The sequence below is a fragment of the Sinocyclocheilus rhinocerous genome, unplaced genomic scaffold, assembly GCF_001515625.1.
Source record: "Sinocyclocheilus rhinocerous isolate Xijiao unplaced genomic scaffold, SAMN03320098_v1.1 scaffold473, whole genome shotgun sequence".
In the NCBI taxonomy this organism is placed as follows: Eukaryota; Metazoa; Chordata; class Actinopteri; order Cypriniformes; family Cyprinidae; genus Sinocyclocheilus; species Sinocyclocheilus rhinocerous.
Window position 1 is genome coordinate 77,378 of NW_015643184.1, and position 23,518 is coordinate 100,895.

General features: G+C 38.0%; 1 protein-coding gene and 1 long non-coding RNA gene across 3 annotated transcripts; one reads left to right on the forward strand and one right to left on the reverse strand.

The window, feature by feature from the left end:
* The first annotated feature begins 2,993 nt into the window (after positions 1 to 2,993).
* On the forward strand, positions 2,994 to 3,948 carry LOC107757090 (uncharacterized). 2 transcript variants are annotated; one of them, XR_001641896.1, is made up of 3 exons: positions 2,994 to 3,256; positions 3,541 to 3,583; positions 3,779 to 3,948. It is a non-coding gene; the product is annotated as an uncharacterized LOC107757090 (long non-coding RNA). The 2 variants fall into 2 exon arrangements; XR_001641895.1 differs by having other exon boundaries at positions 3,541 to 3,948.
* A 2,625-nt stretch (positions 3,949 to 6,573) lies between these two features.
* On the reverse strand, positions 6,574 to 22,559 carry LOC107757086 (testis-expressed sequence 2 protein-like). Its single transcript, XM_016574467.1, has 12 exons — positions 22,289 to 22,559; positions 18,421 to 19,550; positions 15,586 to 15,786; positions 14,164 to 14,482; positions 13,619 to 13,827; positions 12,721 to 12,864; positions 12,534 to 12,633; positions 10,763 to 10,886; positions 10,050 to 10,160; positions 9,656 to 9,865; positions 7,827 to 7,947; positions 6,574 to 6,918 (listed from the first exon to the last, which is right to left on the reverse strand). The coding sequence occupies exons 1-12, from the start codon at positions 22,557 to 22,559 to the stop codon at positions 6,784 to 6,786; spliced, it is 3,075 nt and encodes a 1,024-aa protein (XP_016429953.1). The 3' UTR covers positions 6,574 to 6,783.
* Positions 22,560 to 23,518: the final 959 nt, after the last annotated feature.

Consider the following 23,518-nt stretch of genomic DNA (forward strand, 5'->3'; position numbering starts at 1 on the left):
AAAGAACACTGCTCACTGAGAAAAAAAAATGTAATGCTGTTCACTTTATTTAAACAATTCCTTTTGATTTAACACCATTATATCAGGTTTCCCGTTCAAACACGACTGCATCATGTTGAACAGACTTGAAACAACTTTTTTTTCTTTTAAATAATGTTTTTGGAGAAAATATGTTTGTATAGAGTACAGGGCTATAGGTTATTATAACTAATTAAAAGCTAATCAAATTAATACACAAACAATAGTAAATATACTTACTATTTATATATTTACTAATATTTACTATATTTCACTGCGGGGAAAAAATTATTCATTGAATTTACAATTTTTTTTTAAGGAAAGTGGTTGCAATCAATTTATTTTAGCTACATTTAAATAAACAAATTTTATTTGTTTATCGTATATATATTGTCAAATGTACATTTTTTTAATTTAAATGTAGCTAAAATAAATTGTTTGCAACCACTTACCTTAAAAAAATGTTCTAATCATTTTTCAGTGTACATAAGTCTTTCATATAAAGCCTACATTTAGCCTTTTTTTTATGTAATAACTTTTACTTATGGCAAAATATATATTTTTAGTACACCGGACGCGAGTGGCGCAGCGCGGTGTGACAAAATACAATAGAACCCATTATAATCAGTGATGCTGTCTCTACACTGGATGCAGCACGGCGCGACATGACAAATCCTGACAGTAAACTGATGCCTCGTTCATCGCTCTATGTAAGACGTACTGACACAAAGTACAAATGATTTTCAGTGGTCGCTTTGTGGTTTTCAGTGGTCCAGTGTAGACATGGTGTGTCAGCATAGTTTGTCAGTACAGTCAGTAACGTAGCAGATTGAAAAGTTAGTATCTTTCTGCAGTCCACTAGACAGGAGTGCGGTGGTGGCTTGGGTCTGTTGGATGGGGCGAAATGGGCTGATGGCACAATAGGTGGCTCAGTATGCATTGTCCTGTATGCTAAGTGTAATGGTTTCTCGTGCGCACATAAAAGTCTGTATATTTTTTATTTTTTCAAAGGTCCTTGAGGCTATGTAATATGGTGCTAAGAATATCGTGAGAAGAAACCCAAAATGCAAAATTAAAAAGTGCACCAGTCGTGTTTGACAATCATTAACAGCTACCACTTCTTGTATGATAAACTTATTTTCATTAAATTCTTAAATTTCTATTATAAAAAACTAAATAGGGGCAAAAGTCTGGAAATGCAAATATTTTTCCATACTCCGCTTTCTTTTTTCCATACTTTTCCAGACCTGGAAATTACTTAAATCAAATTCCATACTTTTCCATACTTAGGAACGTAGGAACCCTGAGAGAGGCTGAAGTTACCTTGGTAAAAGACCACGATGTCGTATATATATAGCAAACATGGACTTTTACCATGGTAACGTCAGCATAAAATATGTTAACAAGGCAGGTAAGGATAGCTGACCAAATTAATCCTCAAATATTAGCGGATTTTATCTTTTAAAAACAACACTGATACAACTATATACTACGCATAAATGTATACATTATTTATATAAATAATTTAAATAAATTACTTTATAGTCTACTAATTACCAAAAAAAAATCGCAGTTCTGTCTCTCTTAACTCAATGTATTCCAACTGCCCGTGCCCGCTATGAACTTCCTGGAACTATTTGAGGTCTACGTGAATCACGTGACGATCGAGCGTTCAGAACTTCCGTTGTCGCAACTCTCTCTCTCTCTCTGACTTTACGGCTCTGAGCCAAGTGGAGCGCGGAGGTTGGTGTCTCCCCATAAAAAGAACATCTCACTGAACTAGTCTGAAGAAAGTTAGGAAAATATGTTTTTGTACTTGTCCATCCCGTAGGGACTCAGTTAAACTGTAGATTGAGGTTGGGGCACTGTGGGTTAAATTACTTTTTGTATATTGTAGGAAAGCATATTTCTGGATTATGTGAATGTGGGAATATGGAAACAGTAGGGCATGTTTTCTTGGAATGAAGAAAGTATAATATACAAAGAAAAGCACTTTTTGATAAATTGGCAGAACTTGGAGTTGAAGTGTTTTCTGTTACTTCGTTGTTTGGACACAGTGATAAGCATAAACTGATCTCTGAGGCAGTTCTTCAGTTCTTGCATAATACAGGACTGTATATAAGAATTTAGTTCAAACTTTGACCTGTGGAGGGCAGTAATACGCCCAGTAGCGTCTACACTGCCGGAAAGAAGAAGAAGAAGAAGAAGACTAGTGTGACTAATTTACTTCAATATTATTATTAATATTACACAGGTTTATATGTTCATACAATCATTGAGAGATAAAGATCAACAGATACCCAGCAAACACAGAATATTTCCCTAATGCTAGTTTTTTGGGAATCAAATAGTAACATTAGGGGAACGTCCTTTTCAGTAATGTTCCCAGAACGGTTGGGGCACTGTGGGTTAAATTACTTTTTGTATATTGTAGGAAAGCATATTTCTGGATTATGTGAATGTGGGAATATGGAAACAGTAGGGCATGTTTTCTTGGAATGAAGAAAGTATAATATACAAAGAAAAGCACTTTTTGATAAATTGGCAGAACTTGGCGTTGAAGTGTTTTCTGTTACTTCTTTGTTTGGACACAGTTTTTTCAATTCAATTCAAGTTTATTTGTACAGCGCTTTTCACGATACAAATCATTGCAAAGCAACTTTACAGCAAATTAAGTTTCTACAATATTTAATGGTAGCTTATCAGTGGTGACTGTCAGTCAATGTACATATGGCAGAAATGTACGGAAAAATCAATTAAACTCCATTTGCGCTCAAGACTACGAGTTTTTTTCTTGAGAGAATGGGTATTACTGTTGTACCATGGCACAGTACGTTTTTCTCTAACCTTTTTCAATTTGACACAGTGATAAGCATAAACTGATCTCTGAGGCAGTTCTTCAGTTCTTGCATAGATAATACAGGACTGTATATAAGAATTTAGTTCAAACTTTGACCTGTCGAGGGCAGTAATACGCCCAGTAGCGTCTACACTGCCGGAAAGATAGAAGAAGAAGAAGAACTAGTCTGAAGCGCAGTTCATTTCGTAGACCGAATAGAGTGGGGCTCATTTGGAAAGCAGCAGTTTAGATTGAATTATTATTATTTTTTGTCTCACTTCTCCTACCGCAGTTAAGAGAGCTCGGATGAATGATAAGCCCAGGAGTGATAAAATTGAGGAAAGCTAGTTTATCGTTGATTCTGAAGAACAAATTAGATCTTGTTGACTACTATTTCCGGTAGAATGTAGTGTATCCGCTGATAAAGAGTGTATTTAATATTAAATTTGACATGAGATTGTATTCGTTTAAAATAATTGGAACATTGTTTTAAGTCTATAATTTATATTGTTCATATTTTAGGCTGTACTTTAGAAATGTGAGCACGTGGTGTGTTCATGAGCACGTGTTTGCGCCATTGCTCTCATTCACTGTGAAATTACATTAAAGAGTGTTTAATAAAGCTACATTAATGTTTGCTAAATTATAATACATCAGTGATTTTGTTTTTGTCCCTCTTTTAGAGTTATTTACAGTTACAGTGGACTTTGTGGCCAGTGATTCTAGGTAAGACCAGGCCTGACTTCATTGCATCAAACATTTTCAGTTTGTGTGGTCTGGAATGATGTGTTTACTGCGTTAGACTGCTGAACATCACTGATGTCAAATCAAATCTCTGACAAGACTGGTGAATTTCAACTGCAATCTGTTTGATTTTGAAGCTGGAATGAACGTTTATGATGGCATTTTCTTTTGCAACAGGGAGAGAAGGTGAATTGGAAGAGGCAGAGGTTTGAATGTTCCTCACTATGTTCATTGTAATGGCTGTGGTTATTGCAAATGTATAACTTATTCTGTATTGTAATATTTTATGTGGATGTAACAAAATTGCACAATCCTGTTTGTTTCTATACATAAACAAAATACACGTCTTTGCTTGTGTGTGTGTCATGTATTGCAGTGTTTTTATTATATAAATATATATATATATATATATATGTAAGCACTGTATTTGAACCTGTGAAGCCCCTTCATGGCTCAATGGGTCAAGCAACAGTGCAACAGTAAAAGCTTGTTATAACTGGAGCTTCTTGGAATTTCCCCCCCAAGTTGCTCTTTTAAAAGCAGTCGACAACTTTTTGTATGTATATGCATTTTTCCTTAATTGTTCTTCTGTATAAAGGGGTGTTGAACAGGGGGGTGATAGTAGATCTGAGTAAGAGGCCCACAAAGGTAGATTTCATTTGTTTCAGTGTTGTATATGAGCACTGTCTTTGAACCTATGGAGCCCCTTCATGGCTCAAAGGGTCAAGCAAAGGCTTGTTATAACTGGAGCCTCTTGGAGTTGCTCTTTCAAAACCAATCAACAACCTTTATAAATCTGAAGTACAAACAGCTTTTGAAAAAATGCCTCAGGAATTATTTTTGCAAAAGCAGTTTATCAATTTCCACACACAATCATGTTGTCAATATGGCAGAATACAATATTCAAATGAAATATTGCGCAAAGGAAATAGCAATTGGCAGAGCGCACACAAAAGATCAATTGTGAATGGTAATAATTGTAGCATAAACAGTGATACAAAATAAACACATTGAAATCAAACTACATGTAGTATTGATACTTCGACTTGAGTCCAAAATGGAGGTGGAAAAGCCATAATTCATGTTCACTTAAACCTTAGCGGCAGCTAAGATACAGAACTTGTGATGTTGGATAAACACTTTTTCAGACCTGTCAATACCTAAGTATCTGACAATGGAAGAATATCAAATCTCATGATATTTTAGATGGCAAAGTTCACTTGCCACTTTTAACCAACAGAAACTACCTACATGATTTAATACACCATTGGCCTGCAAGCACAGTAAATAATAATAAAAAAAAGTCTACCTGACGGCGACCACAGATAGCAATACTTGACACATTATGCCAAACAAGGTAGACAAAAATATGAACCGTTTGTACATTCAACAATCTTCTTCACATACAAAACACATGAGTTAATCTGTGTTGGAAATAGAATAGCACTTATTTTGAGCCTTGATCTGACATGCAATGTGAGGCGTAGCCCAGTGGTTCTCAACCGATTTTGCTTCAGGACCCAGATTCTAGATTGGACATCCCAACACAGTCCAAATTGATTCTCATTCAAAAGTAAACAAAAAAATACCTTTCAAATCAAACACTAAAATATACGAATATTACCATTAACTGCCCAAAAATATACAAAGTTGTTTACAAGACAGGCTGAATAAGAAACATTGTGGTCAGCACAAATATATAGATCATATATAATGTAGTCGGGTTGTATTTTATACACCTTGTGCAGTTTCATTAATGGTTTTTAAAGGCGAGGGCAGGCCATACATATAGTCCTTTCGCATCTGTCTGTCTGTTCTTTAGTCTGTTCAATCTTCAGTTCAAAAACCCTGAAGAGAATTAGCTTTTTTTAAATTTAGGTTATGGATCGTACTCTTTATTTAGCAACTTAAAAACACAATGGCTTAAAATTCTCATTTGAGTGTAATTTATGTAAAAATGTGAAAGCCTCTTTAGTAATGTTCACCACAGATCTTATTTTACTTGTACAATCATAAAACACCTTTCGAAAAACCAGTAGAATTTACAACCTATGGCGAATTTGCCTTCAGGTTGCTCCACAAATAGACAGATCTGTTTGAGTTCTGTGGCATGAATTTGTACCAAAAAATGCCAGAATTTATTAGATGACAAACTCAAACTTTAGGAAGATATGAGAAGTCTTTCCCCTCTCTTTTAAAAGATTGGCCTATTTATCTTGCTGACCTAACTTTGTACCTTTATCCCTTGCTGTTCTCTGAGAACAGGCCTACGACTCACCATTTGAGAACCACTGATCTACGGCCATTGCAGAGGGGTGATGATTGGAGAGATCTCGCTTAGAAAGCTCTTGAACCCTATCCTCTAAAATAGTCCGCTTGAGTAGGAATGGCTTGGGGATGAGAGGTTATTTGGCTGGTGTCCCTCTTGAGCACAGTGAAATTGATCTAATTGCATAATCAGACGCCACACATAGGGCTCAGGCAGCGGTGAATGGAAGAGGATAATGGTGGTACTAGTAGGTCTGTTGTGTCTAAGTTATTTGCTGCTAGAAGCATATGACAATCACGGGAAAATCATAAATAGGGTGCAAATCTCGGAAATGCCCCCTTTTGGCTTAGAGTTTCTGTTAAAATGACTAGATTCATCCGTTACTGGTGTTTATAGCACGTTCTATACATCCCAAGGATGCACGACCCCAAATGCTTTAACCCTCCAGGTGGTTTGCAGGCACCCTGTCATCCCAAAAGTCCAGTGAAAGCCCTCGGGTTGTAATTCCTATCTGCCGACTAGACGTTAGGCTATTGGAGGAGAGAGTTTAGGTTCTATCATGCGACACTAGGACGTTTGGTATGTCAGCGTGCATCAAACAGAGGTAGCGTATACACTTTACCTAGTCACATACAAGTGTTCTACTGCTGTGTCAACATCACCTGTATGCATTTTAGTATGTCACCAAAACCTCTTTATCCTGTTTGAGGGCCAACAGCATATTTATTCATACTGTACCGAAGAAATCAAATGCAAGCAAGCAATATTGTCCTTTCTTTTAGTTATTGATGTGTTCAGATTTTTCACAGCTCTGTTCAATGGGCAATATGGCACCTGTAATTTTCAACTCAGGTACAGTCCTGCCCTCATGGGACTGAAGTGTTTATCTTTTGTTTGATACAGTAACTAATCTTCACATGTCCTCAAGGGACTCCTCAGGGTCCAAGGATTCTTCATTCTTCAAGGCATTGGCATTGGAACGCGTGTCCATGGCAGAGTGCATGATAGGCAGCCAGACGTCATCCATGTTTGGCATTACAAATATTTTCTGCGTAAGGTAGGAAGCATTAGAGAGTCAAGAAGAGCAAGTAGGAAGACAAAAATAAAAACCTTGTCTAATAACCGCAAACAAATATGGGGAAATTGGCAAAATCTCTTTTACCACAAATTTGAAGGTGCTCTAACACTTTATTTTACAGTGTCCTTGTTACATGTTATTTGTACTTACTATAGTAATAACAGGACTGTAAAAAGAACACCATAAAAATAGTGTAACCGAAGGTGCTTGCATGATTGTTATTCAAATTATACATTCAGAGATCTCATCTATGAGCTCCTTATGTACTTATACACAAACTATTTGGCTCCAAACTGGTAATGATGGGTTTGCAGCTTTTAATTACCGAGAGAAAACCACTAAAGCAGGGAACCTCAGTTTTGGCCCTCAAGGTCCACTTTTTTTGCAGTTTAGCTGTAACCTTGATCAAACTAACTCAAAGGGGTTTTTGATTAAGTGGAGCTAAACTCTGCATTAAGGTGAACATCGAGGGCAAGATTTGAGAACCCCTGCACTAATGAATGGCAATTCTTTTTATCCTATAACACCTTTGAAAAATATTGTCAATTTAGTCTGATGTTAAAATTATGTACTTTATACAGTAATTCTATCATTTGTAATATAGAGTCAATTCATTGAACAATGATCACTGTTCACATCTAGACACTCGTGTCTACACTACACTACCAAATTCTTTAAAATCCTGCTGAAAATTACAACTACAGAAATATTTATGAAAATAAATGAATGCATTTTAATTTGATTTTACAACTTTAATGTGCATGTTCAGTATTTAAAAATAAACGTTTTCATGTTCTTATAATGCAATTGATTTTGCATTCATAATGATATCCATGGAAGACTATATTGGTGTTCACGTTAAGTTCACATATGCATACCTGGAACTCCTGATTGAGTTTGTTTTCTATCCAGTCGGTCACATGAGCAAAAGTAACCTCTCTCTCGCCCAGTTTAGGCCGAGCTTTCAGTTCCAGATGAGGAGGACTTCTGAAACCATACCTGAAATAAATGGAAACATCCACATGTGTCCACATTCACATCTTTACTCTGAAAAATTTCAGGAACATGTCCACGTGACATTTCACCTTAGGACCTTTTATGTCCAGATGTTTTACTTTTGAGTTCTAAAAAATAAATATACTTGGCAGTATTTCTGACAATTAGGCACCCTGCAAAGACACAAAAAAATCTTAATGGCCCTAAATGGCTTCATGTTATTTAAGCAAAATATAATTTCTTTTAAATTTTAAGCTAAAATATATCCTGGACATGTTCTTTACAGGTTTCATGTGCTTCAATCATGCAATAAAATCATTTAAATGCATTTTAAAACCCAATCTTGTACGAATGCTGTTATACTGTATGTTCCAGTCAGGTTTTAGGTCTCATTTGATACCGTTGATAATGGTATTATATTGCAGCATTTGGAAGATGTTGGTATTACGGGTACTGCCTTAGATTGGTTTAAGTCATATTTAAAGGATAGATCATTTTCATTTGGCATTGGAGATGTGTTCTACATCAGCTAAATTACATAGTGGTGTGCCACAGGCCTATACTTGGGCCTATTTTATTTTTGATACAAAAAATTGAGCCTGAAGGGCCCATATATATATATATATAAGTATAACATTATGTATCATCTATATGCAGACGACACCCAGGTATATATTCCAATAGATCCAAAAGTCTTGTTCAGTGTTTAGGTGAGATTAAAGCCTGGTTGGGAAGCAATTTTCTTCATCTTAATACTAATAAGACTGGGTGTGTTGTCTTTAGACCCTCTTGTGCTTCTTAGGAAATTATAAGTAGGTTGGGCCTCTATGAAGATTAGTGTTTCAGATCATGTCAAGAATTTGGGATTCATTGATTTGGTTTTAGATAAACGGGTTACTAGTGTTGTTAAGGCTGGGTTTTATCAACTCAGAATTATTTCTAAATTGAAATCAATTCTCTCTTTTAAGGCCCTGGAGACTGTTATTCATGCTTTTGTATCATCACGCATTGACTACTGTAATTCTTTATATATAGGTATCTTACAGGGTCAATTATCTGGTCTTCAATTAGTGCAAAATGCTGCTGCTAGACTTTTGACTCACACAGAGAATTATCCCAGTTTTGGTTTCTTGCCTGTACAATTTAGAATCGAGTTCTGTTGATGGTATTGCCCCAACATATATTGTTGACCTTTTGATACCTTATCAAAAGACAAGAAATATGAGATCTTCGAGTCAGATGATTCTTCATGTTCCTAAAACTAGATTAAAATAAAAGGGTGATAGGGCCTTTTCAGTGGCTGCCCCATGATTATGGAAACTTCTTCCAATGCACATTAAATCTTGTCCATCTGTGGATGCTTTTAAGTCTAGATTGAAATCATATCTTTTTAGTATAGCTTTTAGAATTGATTAGAGTGATCAGGATTACATTTTTATTTTTTGTTTGTGTGACTATGTCATTGTTTTTGTTGTATTAATGATGCTGGAAAGACTTAGGTCAACGGCAGTTGTTTTAAATATGCTATTGAAATAACATTTGTATTGTATTGTATTGTATTGTATTGTATAGATGCATGAAATATCTTGGCGTGTACTGAATAATGACCAGCAGATGGCATGCTAGCAACTTGTAGGATGCCCAAAGATACTATCAGATTTTATTTCTGTGCAGTAGTAATGTGAAGAGGATATTGAAGGAAGCGCTATACCATATCCTGTCTGTTGGAGGTGGTGGAATGTTGACAGCTAGTGTTCCTCGACACTCCTGAACCTCCACCGTCAGGAGCAGCGGTGTATTGGACACCTCCTCTATCTTCTTCTTAATGAACTCAGTTTCCGTGGCTTTCTGGAAATACTTAGACTTGGCAATCTTGTCCACAAAGCGCATGATTTTGCTGGGTCTGTGTCCCCCAACATAACTGTGAAGAAAAGAAGCCACGAGCCAATTATTCATGCAGTAAGTTCTGCCAGAGTAATCTCCAGGTGTGCAGCCATCTTCAACCCATAGACAGATTCTGTGCCTGAACTCTATGTTGGGCTGCTAAACTGGTAACAATATCCCAAATTAAACACAGACGGAAATGGAAAGATTCTCAATCTCACCCTTCCACTCCTGGAATTTCAGGCACTTCCACAGCATCTTCCTCATCAGAAGATCCTGCACTCGATGACTCTTCATCACTGTCAGCCAGGAAGTAAGTGCGTGGTCTGGGTCTGGTCCATGCACACAAACAAACAAAGGCTTATGCAGCATGTTTCTATGATAACTGGTTTTCTGAAAGCAAGGGAAGTTGCAAAGCTGCAAAACACCTATACTAAAGTCCTTTACACAGTCGATACACAGTCAAAAAAAAGCACTTCTTCATAAAGATGAAAGGTCTGTTCCGAACCTCAGAGAGCTGTAACACTTTTAGGTATCGTCTGCATATTTCACACACAAATGCACAATCACACGTATCACTCATCTCAATCCCAGAATGCAATGTGAAGCTTATTCAAGGGCTTAGAACACAACTTCTGCAAGCACATGCGGGGATGTGGTGGTGTTTCAGTGGTGAAGTGTCTATCAGTTTAATATATGGAGCTAAATTCTAAGCAGCAGCAATGTACAATACAGTGAGAGATTTCAGAAAAGCCCTGATTCAACTCACCATTAAGAGTTCACATCCAAAAAGAAATCAGTCCAGAGGAAACAGTAAAAGAGTGTAAATGATGAATACATCCAAAGAAAAAATAACCCATCAAATAAACTCAGATATTTAGAACAAGAGATGAGGAACATCTGTCTTCTGAAATGTTCTCTGAAATGCTCTTACCCTTCTTTTCCCTGTTCTCCAAGGCCTTCCCCCTCCTTCTTTCCCAGTCTGGTCAGGTTCATCTTGGTTTCAAGAGTCATAAGAAAGGAACCGTTGTACGAGATCTCCAAGTCAAACCAAAGGCCTACCAATGGAAATTCAAACAGTAGTTTATACAGTGGTCCCAACAAAATGGTCTCAATGTCAGTGCATTAATAACAAAAATGTGTCATTTGCGTGTTCCACTTACAAAACCCAAAACTCTTCCCAGAGAATAATCATTGTGATTCTCTAACTTTACCATTTGAAATCAATATATCTAAATTATATAATTGATACTTTTTCATCATTTCATCAAGTTTCACTAACCCAAAAAACATGATTGCTTTGATTCTCTACTATTCTGACACAATAGGCCACCAGTTGCTTGTCCCCTGAAAACAAGCAAAGCACTTCTTTCCTTCAACTTTGCCTGATTTGAACACTCTACACCAAATCAAGCGGGCTGGAATTCTGCATCCAGCATGTGTTTACACCGATTAAATTCATACAGGAGTCACTAGTGAACCCCCGGAAATCTTGAAAGCCATGCAGTCATTATGCACACTTCCTCCTGAGTGAGTGAAAGGTCAGTACTTGAGTTTGCTCCACTCTGATTGGCTCAGAGACACACTGATCCTCTGAGCTCAGTGGGCTGCTTCCTCTATGACGAACGAGAAGTTTAACAAACTGGCAGGAGTCATTTACCAAATCACACAGACTCACTGTAGGGGTGCTGCTCCATCAGTACAGTGCAGATATAGCTTGACTGTGGCCAAGGCACATCTAATGGTTTTGCAGGATAGTCCACAGAAAATGATTTGAGTATCATTTACAGAATCATTTATAGTATCATTTACAGACTTTTTTTTTTTTTATCAGCAGTAAAATAAAGAGATGAACAAGGTCTCATGACACTGCTGAAAGAACCACACTTAAAGTAAAATTTTGTTAGGCACCTTGTGTGTTTATTAATTTTTTAAAGCCATGTTAGGCACCTTGTGTGAAAATGTAACCTGGCGATTCTTGCTATGGGCCCATGTTTGTTGCCAAAGTCTTCTATAAGTGATTTTAGCATTACAGCATTCGTGCAGTTCAAAGAGTAGAACAAGTGCTACACCAAGGTCATGGATTCGATTCCCAGGGAAGGCATGAACTGATGAAATGTGTACCCTGAATGCAATCCAAGTCACTTTGGATAAAAGTGTCTGCCAAATGCATAAACAGTAAAGTTGCTATCCATGTGTTACAGTGTTCTGGTAGCTTCTGAGCCACTGTCAAAGTGGTTGCTAGTGGTTGTCCATAGTGGTTTCTTGTAAGGCTCAATATTTCACTATATATATATATATATATACAGTGGGTACGGAAAGTATTCAGACCCCCTTAAATTTTTCACTTTTCTGTCAATATGGGGTGCTGTGTGTACATTAATGAGGAAAAAAAATTAACTTAAATGATTTTAGCAAATGGCTGCAATATAACAAAGAGTGAAAAATTTAAGGGGGTCTGAATACTTTCCGTACCCACTGTATATACACATATACATGCATACACATATCGATCAGGCATAACATTATGACCACAGAAAGGTAAAGTGCATAACACTGATTATCTCTTCATTCTTCATCACGGCACCTGTTAATGGGTGGGATATATTATGCAGGACTTGTCCCCCCTTTTGAGCTAATCACTTTTCCTTTACAACAGTATGAGCAATAGTAAGCATAAATCAGGATTACAGACCAGGCCTTACCTCTGTGATCTACAGATGGTTTGGAGGAGCTGAGGATTTTAGGAATAGATATTCCCATGTCCAGCTCGGTGAGGGTCAGTTCATTCATGAAGTATGGCAGCTGTAATAATCAAGACAATAAGTTACTCTTTTAATCAAATACGCAGTCAGACAGTCTGGTGTGAGATATAAACCTAACCGTTCTCACCCTGATCTTACTCAGCTTTTTCTGGATCTTTTTGGACACCACATCTGCCCAGTATTTCTCTCCAAGAAAGTCCCAGACAATGCGACCTAAAAGTGCATTGACCCAGGCTTCAGACTCAGATTCCTGCTCACGACTGGCTGGAAACTGTGTGACAAACATACATTAAACTTAATTAGAATATTGCATAAAACATTTGCGAGAATAAAGCACCGTTTCCATCCCATGTACTCAAGAGAACAAAATAGTCACTTCCAGGGAAACTGCCACAAGTATCAATAATAAAAAACAAAGCTGCTGCAACTGGGGCAGCCTCTGACTCTTTTTTTTCTACATAAATGACCTCAGAGCGACACAAACGAAACACAATAACAAAAGCGGTCATGTTAACTTGTGTTCGTATGCCTGATGTTTGGGAACGTGATCGTTTGAAACAGTTCTGGGAGGTAATTATACCAAATAATTTTGATGACGGATTTTGGCATTTCAGAATGATTAAAACAACATGTGTGTGATGAGTTTGGTGCTCTAGTTATTCCATTTATCCAGTCACATCATCTGTTGAGGCAAAGTCTTTTGTTGCACCAAATTTATTCAGTAAATGTTTCCATTGTTGTTTATGCATGTTGTCTTATGGGATTAAAAATGTATCTGGCTCAACTGAGTGTACAAGCTTTTAATGCACATTTTAAGACTTTATGCGCATATTGCTATCTCCATCCAGCATTTTTAATGCAGTATCTCAAAATTCACATAAAAAGTGGATGGAAACATGGGTATTGTCAAAGTCTGGATGTACAAGTCTCAGTATTTGATAGGTAGAGTTGGTTTAACTGATGTCTGGTTTTTAAATGAAAGATTACGGTTTTTCGGAAAATGGACATTGTGAAATATTGTGGACCTTTTTCACGATTCCCGGGCTGCTTCCAGCACTCTGATCAGGGCTTGTGGTGGGGCTGCCTGCAGACTGGCTGACATATTTGGCCATGTAGACGTTGTATTCCAGAACTTTCTGTTTGAGACTGGCATCAAGGTCTTTTTGTCTGGGATGAGACTGGAACATTTCATCCAGACTGCCACGACTGCTGCTGCGGCTATGAGACAGACAGCCTGCCGAGAGAGATAATACGACTTGATTACGTAATTAATTAATTTGGAAAAAAACAAAACTATGGATAAAAGTATAGTCCGTTCAATGGTTCTCATTCATGAAAAAAAATACTTTCTATGGACCCTTTTCACAGACTGTGACGATGCGTTTCCAGTCATTTACACTGTAAATCTATTTTCTTTTTTATGATTTTTTTTATTATTATGTGTGTGAATATATATATATATATATATACACTTATTTCAAAAGTGTCTATTGTGCTATCATTGCAATAATACTATTTCTTAATGAAAGTACTAATGATTTGAATAAAGGACCATTTGTAAATTTTTTACTTGTAGGCAGGCCAGAGGGCTTCTTGGCATCGGATTTCAGCTTGGACGCAAGTAGCATCCTTCTGAACCATTCCTCTTTGTCTCTTCCTGTCCTCCCAAACAGGTACAGTACAGGTTCTGTGTGCACTCTCTTAGGTTCTTCACTAGTGCCTACAGCCTCGGGCCGGTCTCCTACTGCAGGGGTCTTCTCCTCCACCACATCAGACTTATCTCCCTGCACTTTGGCCAGGAAGTCATCCTGCTTGGCCAGCTCAATGCAGATGGGATACTTCTTATTCCACACCCTTTTCCTGGCCAGGCTATGAGGCACCAGGTAGATCTGTAATACAAGAACTCAAATGTAACCTTCATTTGATTAAATAGTATGCATTTAAAGGGTTTAATAAGTTTTGTTTTAAAAAAAAAAAAGCTTGGCAAAATAACTGTTTTAGAAACGTTCAGATTTCACACTTTTTTTTCTGTGCAAATGAAATTCTGTATCACAGATGCTTAAGTGCAAGAAAAGTTTCAGTTTCATTATAGAAATATTATGGCACCCTGTTTGTCAGTAACATTTTAAATACTAAACATTCTGTGTCACATTTTATAATTCACTTATAGAAACATTCTGTAATTCGAGTCAAAGAAAGATTTTCAAACCTTAATTTACATAAAAACAAAAACAAACAAACAAACAAACAAACAAAAAAAACTAAAGTTTGAATGGGGCCTGTACATTAAGTGCTCTGGGCTAAATTAATTACAGAAATTTAAAACAACAAAACAGGTTGTGCACTGAGAGATCGTGTGTACCACCCACCTTACTGTTGGTGAGATCATAGATTTTCTGGCTAACATAGGTGACGTCAGGTTTGAGCTCATTGAAGGTTGCCCGGCGGGGGATATTGCGGTTAGGTTTGGACAGTCGCAGGACAGAGCCCTCCAGACGCACATACACAGAGTGAGTGAATGTGGCGTGATACGTCTCAGGGTCATAGCTGTAGATCTCATTCATCCAACCCTGAGTACATAAGCACAGAAATTTTTACAACGAAACAAATGGACCACAAAAATAAGTAGTAAATAAGGGACCAAGCACAATCTACACTGCATTCATTTGTTGGGCTACAAGTCAGACCGTTATCCATTATGTCACACCATATACAGCTTCCACATTCTGAGAAACATTTCAAGTTGAGAATGAACACATTTGTGGAAAAACTGCAATGTTATGAATAATTCTGAATACAAAAAACAATCCATTCTAAATGTTTTTGTTGTTTGTTTTTTCCAATATAAAAGAAAATAGTAAGTGATTCAAACAAACAAAAAAAACTAAAGTTTGAATGGGGCCTGTACATTAAGTGCTCTGGGCTAAATTAATTACAGAAATTTAAAACAACAAAACAGGTTGTGCACTGAGAGATCGTGTGTACCACCCACCTTACTGTTGGTGAGATCATAGATTTTCTGGCTAACATAGGTGACGTCAGGTTTGAGCTCATTGAAGGTTGCCCGGCGGGGGATATTGCGGTTAGGTTTGGACAGTCGCAGGACAGAGCCCTCCAGACGCACATACACAGAGTGAGTGAATGTGGCGTGATACGTCTCAGGGTCATAGCTGTAGATCTCATTCATCCAACCCTGAGTACATAAGCACAGAAATTTTTACAACGAAACAAATGGACCACAAAAATAAGTAGTAAATAAGGGACCAAGCACAATCTACACTGCATTCATTTGTTGGGCTACAAGTCAGACCGTTATCCATTATGTCACACCATATACAGCTTCCACATTCTGAGAAACATTTCAAGTTGAGAATGAACACATTTGTGGAAAAACTGCAATGTTATGAATAATTCTGAATACAAAAAACAATCCATTCTAAATGTTTTTGTTGTTTGTTTTTTCCAATATAAAAGAAAATAGTAAGTGATTATTAGTTTTTTTTTTAACCATTTGATAAGTCTTATGAACACCACTTCAGTACTTGGCCCCTAAAGGCAAAAATGGAGAAAATTACCCCTGAAAAGCATTGCTTGACCAGGACACGTAAATAAAAACACTACAAGGAGTCGGTGCCAATAGCCTCGTGGGCAGCATGCTGACATATTTAGCACCGTTGCACTTCGGGCATCCCGAGTCCGAGTCCCGGCTCGGGGACCTTTCCCGATCCAGTCTCCCCTCTCTTTCTGGCACTTCACTTCCTGTCAACTAACTGTCCTATCAAAATAAAGGCAAAAAATGCCAAAAATACATCTTAATAAAAAAATAATAAAAATGACATGGCCAAAATTAAATTAATTACAGCACTGTTAAGTAATCAAGTATGAGGAAGGACTGTACTGCCTTTGTTGGCTGAAGGATGGGCAGTCAGATAAACAAAGGTAGGCCTGATAATATTACACAGCTCAGGCAAAATGACAACGCTCAGCCTTACAGCCTGTAACAATGTACCCGTACCACACATTACTCTCTTCCACTTAATCAGTCAGGTTAAAAACTATAACAATAAATATATAGAAATATTTTAACTGAAGTAACTGTTTTACTATTATAACTGTTTCAGCATCCAGCAGACAACAACTTTTTGTTTATTCTAAGCATGCACTGCAATTATGTGCTGTAGTCAATATCACTGCAGCATGTGCTTTTTTAAAAATTGGATGGATTTTGATTGTTATCGCTCTTGAGCTGGAAAAATAAAAATAAATTGATTTGTACTTTTTTCAGATTAATTAAATTGTGGTGATTTTAGTAAAAACATCCCTGAATGTTCTAAACCTCTTCATTTGTAAGATTTTACTTCATGAGTTAATCAAGGACCTAGCCAATGATAAGGATAACAGCTTTACCAAAAACGATCTGGTGCCTCTTTGCTTCAGTTCAGCTTAGAGAAATGGCTACAGATTAAGTGGTGACGGTGATGATAATAAGCCTGATTATGAGCATTCCTGGCTGCTATAAAGTAGTTCATTCTGACATAACGTCTCCAAACAAGTAAACTACAAATTATACTAATATACACTCACTGTGTGCTGTAGTACTACTGAAAAAAATATCATGAACCTAACCTTTATATCCAAACTGACATCTCAGATGGCCAGACAGAGATTCAGCTTCTCTAAATCATGATGGTAGTGTACACAGTGATTTTTTTTTTTAAAGCTTAGCTTAAAGGTGTGCTATCATGTGACACCCTAGTTTATATTGTTAATTTCTCATAAACAGGGGTTGTCCTGCACTGACACATGACATCAGCAACATCCACCATGACCTAGTGTGACTATCAAAGTGTGACAATCATGTGACCATCTTCCACTTCAAGCAAGCAATGCAGAACTGACCAGATCATTTCATTATCAGGAGAGGCCAAGCAAGGCCACAGGCCACACTAGATAAGCTGGTTATCAGCTTTTTTTTTTTTTTGAAGGCCTCAGCCATTTTCTGTAGCTGAACAACCTCCTTTAAAGACTCTGGTTAACAATCTTCACCCTAGTACAACTTTAATGAACAGTCAAGTGTCAAATCAGGAAGCAGTCTATGCAAATCAGAAAAGTCATAATAGCTAGGCTTAGCAAAATTAAGTAACTGTCAACAACAACAGACTGTTGGAGTGGAGAGACATTTAAAAAACAAGCAAATGTACTTTCTGAAAAATACAATTTGGATTCCTTGTGAGCACTATGGCATATGGAAGATAGACTTAATACTCATTGCTATTATGCTATCAGCTTTTTTTTTTTTTTTGAAGGCCTCAGCCATTTTCTGTAGCTGAACAACCTCCTTTAAAGACTCTGGTTAACAATCTTCACCCTAGTACAACTTTAATGAACAGTCAAGTGTCAAATCAGGAAGCAGTCTATGCACATCAGAAAAGTCATAATAGCTAGGCTTAGCAAAATTAAGTAACTGTCAACAACAACAGACTGTTGGAGTGGAGAGACATTTAAAAAACAAGCAAATGTACTTTCTGAAAAATACAATTTGGATTCCTTGTGAGCACTATGGCATATGGAAGATAGACTTAATACTCATTGCTATTATTATTATGCTTTTTTTTTTTTTAGCATTTGTAGATCTGAGAATATGATGACACATTTTCCATGCCAGGCATTATATAACTGGTATGATCAAATATCTCAGTGAAGCATGGTGAAAAGCATAGTGAATAGACAAAAATATTGGCAAGCTGCCAGGTAAACATCTAGCTCTTCAAAACTACACCATTATCTACAGCACCAGAATCATCTTCAGCAGCAGGGTGGAACCCACCTTGTGGATGGCCGGTTCTTTGATATCCAGAGGAACCCTGTTCCATTTCTCTCTTCTGCTCCAGCTGCCATGACGGCCACATGAAGATCTGCCTCTTGCTGACAACCACACCACCAGAATAGCTAGCACGAAACCTGCCACCACTCCCATCAAAACCCAACACACATATGTAGGAAGTGGTAACACAAAATAACCGTAAACTAGAGATATAAGAAGAATCAGTGCGTTATGGGGTACTCCTGGAGGCTCATCTTCTTCCTCCTCCTCTTCCCCTCCTTCAGTTGGTTCTTCACTGCATCCCCCTGTACTCCCTCGTCGAACTTGGGATGAACAAGGCTCTTCTCCATCCAACTCTGTGTCAGTGCAGAGCTCAAAGTCTTCAGTGTAGAGCTCGCAAAACTCTTCGTCTTCTTGACGAGCAAGCGTTGACATAAAACACCTGTCCAAGCCCAGAGAAGGTGATTTGTGCAAAGGCAGCTCAACAGTTGGCCCCTCAAGAGGACTTTCTCCTTCCAGGTCTTCCTCTTCCTTGATGCAATAGTTATTGTTGCTTTCTGAGTGGCCATTGAGGGCAGACAGGTTGGAGAGTTCAGAGGCGCTGGAGGAAAGGTTCCTGGACCGGTAAGAGACTCCTGCAGTTGTGGATGTGGAAGTGTTTGCGCTGATGCCACCAGGTTCCTCGCCAATGATTTTGCTGAGCAGCTGAAGGGGCTCATACATGACCTCTGACAGACGACGCTTTGTGTCTTCAATACGTGCCTCCACCTCCTGAACTTTGAAGAAGGAGCGGCTATCGGGTGAGGTGAGGGGGGATGAGGGAGCAGTTTTGGAGTCTCCACTGACAGCAGGAACACGAGTCTGGGTGAAAGGTTTGAAGAGGTGCAGATTGAGCCGGGAATCTGAGGGCCAATGAGATGATGAAGCCTCCTGCTCGGATCGAGCAGTGTCTGTGGACAAAGACTTAACCAGGGTCTTCATCAAATGCCGGATGCTGATCTGCTGTGGAGCAACCTCACGAGATTCCACCTCAGTGGAAAGGGACTTGATTAGGCTGAGGAAGGGCTTTGAGGGAAGGCCAGAGACCTTGGCTGGGGATGAGCTGGAGGAAGAAGTTACATATAATACACATTCTTCATATCAGTTCATCATCCCCATACTGAAAAAAAAAACAGGCTAGTTCAGGTCAGTGTTTCCCATTAGTTTCCTAGACTGTGGTGGCCTGCCTGAGTTTCATAATGAGCCGAAAACAAATCTCATAATAAAAAATCTCTAACATTGTGTTTGGTGCCATTGCTTTGGCAAGCATCTGTCAATCGAATTAAAATTGTGATATGGCTTAGCGCAATTATCAGAATGCAAAAGGCTGTGATTTAATTTAAGTATACAGTTTGTTGCGCTATGTGTTTCTGAGTGAAGCTATGCGACATTTTTATTTACACACGTGCAGCTCAAGTTAATACCGGAAACTTCATCTCTATATGTGCTGTGAGTTTAGCCTACATCTGAGAATGCAATGTGTACCATTCACTTTAATTTCACATTTGCATAACTCTCAGGTTAAAAAGGGTGACATTTTTTACATTGTCAAGGGTTTAATTCTGGCACATTTACAGTAATGTTAATGTGCATTGCTCCTGTAACCAAATAAACCTAACATTTCTGTCTTGATTGTCTTCCAGAAAATAACAGTGTGAATGTAATGTGGACTAAAGACGCTATCAACTAAAGTGAGGTTTAAGTCCACATTAAAGCCCTGATACAAGTAATTGCAAAGGTTTTTTAAATCCTGTTCAAACGGATTACTGAAAAAGGGTTGAAGCTCTTGATTTCTCAAAGTGAACCAGATTGATGAATTTATTTAAAATTGTTCCCCTTAAGGGCCTGAGGGCTGACAAAATACTGTGGGAAACACTGCTGCTAGTAACAAACATAAAGGGATAGTTTACCCAAAAATGACGATGCTTGTTTCGCTTCAAAAGACACCAATTCGTTGACTAGTGTTATATGGTTCACATCACAAACAATGTGTGTGCTTTTTGGAGCATCAGCATTTGGGAACCCATTCACCTGGACTAAAAAAAAAGATTAATTATTTTCTACCTTTGTGTTCATCTGAAGACAGGAAGTATATATACACATCTGGAATGCCATGATGGTTAGTAAATGATGACAATGTATTTTTGGGTGGATTATCCATTTAAAAGACCACTTAAAACTATTACTGGCAACCAATATAAGGTACCTTTTCACACATTTGTGACTCTTAACTTTTATAAAGAATATCTCTTTGGATTTGAGACTTTAGTCTTTACAACTTTACAGATCTTCTTTATGCACCAAGAGCTTGTAACACTCCAAAGAGAAAGGAAAAAATGAAATCGCATCATATGACCCCTTTAATAAAAAATGTGTGTCTTTAATGTTTTTTTAATAAAGGAATTGAACAAAATAAAGATACTATAAACATAAATAATAAAGATATCAGGAATAAAGATTAAATATATTACATAAAGCATAAAGATAATAAAGTATTTAAGTATTTTAGTACAGTTTAGTACAAAAATACTTTTACTGGGAATTGCCTGACCATATGTATACATTTATGGGGGAAAACATGTTAAACATGTTTTATTTATTTATTTATTTTTACATTCTTATGTGACTCTATAAAAAATGCACGGCTATGACCGCTTCACCAAACAGAGCTTTTGTGTTCAACAGAAGAAAAAAACTCATACATGTTTGGAACAATTTGAGAGTCAGTAAATAATTTTTGGGTGAACTATCCCTTTAATAATGTATGAGTGAGCCCTGCTGGCATTATGTCTACGTCATTCACACTTAATTTGGAGGTCATGCCCTTCCCCTTGTCAAAAAAAGTGTGTGTGTGTGGAAGCACGAAATGCAGAGGGACTATTATTTTAAAAGTGTCCTGTTTCAGGTATGGTATTGGTTCATCCATTTATACTGTTGATGAGAGTTCTACAGCCGTTGCCAAAAGTTTTGAGAATGACACAAATATTAATTTTCACAAAGTTTGCTGCTTCAGTGATTTTAGATCTTTTTGTCAGATGTTACTATGTTATACTGAAGTATAATGACAAGCATTTCATAAGTGTCAAAGGCTTTTATTGACAATTACATTAAGTTTATGCAAAGACTCAGTATTTGCAGTGTTGACCCTTCTTTTTCAAGACCTCGCCCTGGCATGCTGTCAATCAATTTCTGGGCCACAGCCTAACTGATGGCAGCCCATTCTTGCATAATCAATGCTTGGAGTTTGTCGGAATTTGTGGGTTTTTGTTTGTCCACCTGCTACTTGAGGTTTGACCACAAGTTCTCAATGGGATTAAGGTCTGGGGACTTTCCTGGACATGGACCAAACATTTTGATGTTTTGTTCCCCGAGCCACTTGGGGAACCATTGTGCTCCATTGTTCGTCACCAAACTGTTCTTGGATGGTTGGGAGAAGTTGCTCTCGGAGGATGTTTTTGTACCATTCTTTATTCATGGCTGTGTTCTTAGGCAAAATTGTGAGTGAGCCCACTCCCTTGGCTGAGAAGCAACCCCACACATGAATGGTCTCAGGATGCTTTACTGTTGGCATGACAAAGGACTGATGGAAGCGCTCACCTTTTCTTCTCCGGATAAGCTTTTTTTCCAGATGCCCAAAACAATCAGAAAGGGGATTCATCAGAGAAAATTTCTTTACCCCAGTCCTCAGCAGTCCAATCCCTGTACCTTTTGCAGAATATCAGTCTGTCCCTGATGTTTTTCTTGGAGAGAAGTGGCTTCTTTGCTGCCCTTCTTGACACCAGGCCATCCTCCAAAAGTCTTCGCCTCACTATGCGTGCAGATGCACTCACACCTGCCTGCTGCCATTCCTGAGCAAGCTCTGCACTGGTGGTGCCCCGATCCCGCAGCTGAATCAACTTTAGGAGACGGTACTGGCACTCGCTGGACTTTCTTGCGCGCCCTGAAGCCTTCTTCACAACAATTGAACCTCTCTCTTTGAAGTTCTTGATGATTCGATAAATGGTTGATTTAGGTGCAATCTCACTCGCAGCATTATCCTTGCCTGTGAATCCCTTTTTGTGCAAAGCAATGATGATGGCACATGTTTCCTTGCAGGTAACCATGGTTAACAGAGGAAGAACAATGATTTCAAGCACCACCCTCCTTTTAAAGCTTCCAGTCTGTTATTCTTACTCAGTCAGCATGACGGAGTGATCTCTAGCCTTGTCCTCGGCAACACTCTCACCTGTGTTAACGAGAGAATCACTGACATGATGTCAACTGGTCCTTTTGTGGCAGGGCTGAGATGCAGTGGAAATGTTTCTTTATGCACCACTCTGAGTACTTTTTTCACGGCTTATTGCGTATTAAAGTCGCCATGAAATCAAAATGTACAATTCTTATTTTATATGTAATATTGTACTGTTTATTATAAATGATTTATCTGTGCACTTCATTATTTTTTTTAAATTCACGTGCTCTCATAATCTTTAATCAAATACGTTAACCTTCCCTCCCCCCTCGAAACGACTTCTCTTCTCTTCCTGTCATGTGCTATGGCGTGAGGGCGGGGCTATCTTGGTCTGTCTCGTTTCTGCCTTCATTTTGTTAGCAACGCCCAACTTCCAACGATCCAATCAATTCCCGAAGGATGAAATCAAGCCCCGCCCTTCATTTTTTCTAATTTCAGTAGCCGGTTCATTCGGATATACGTCATTATATTCATTATATATACGATATATAATGCTGACGCCAGTCATGTGAAATCACTCTCGCTATAGAATTCTGGGCAATCACGGCATCGTGTCTCAGACGCACTGTGCTTTTCTACACGAGGGAAGAAGATTATTGTTAAGTCAACAGTGGCAGGCAAATAGCTGTTAACAGTTTTCCCAAAGGACAGCTGGTCTCCGGTCCACAGGGAGGAGAGCTTAATGATTATTAAAGAAAGCTAATGCAGCTTCTAAACCAAACATGTCCTGCTGTCATGGCTGGCCACACACAAGAAATGCTTCAGAATTATTTAGTCTATCTCCAAGCATCTAACAACCACAGTAATTAATCATCTCATATTTCCACTGAT

What these genes read in the sequence shown, in the direction of transcription:
- LOC107757086 (XM_016574467.1), bottom strand. Translation starts at nt 22,559, where the DNA reads ATGGTTACCTGCAAGGAAACATGTGCCATCATCATTGCTTTGCACAAA. An exon ending in AAAAGCTGAGTAAGATCAGG is followed by an intron (nt 12,634 to 12,720) that starts GTGAGAACGGTT and finishes TGATTATTACAG; the next exon opens with CTGCCATACTTCATGAATGA. An exon ending in AACTCAATCAGGAGTTCCAG is followed by an intron (nt 6,919 to 7,826) that starts GTATGCATATGT and finishes TACCTTACGCAG; the next exon opens with AAAATATTTGTAATGCCAAA.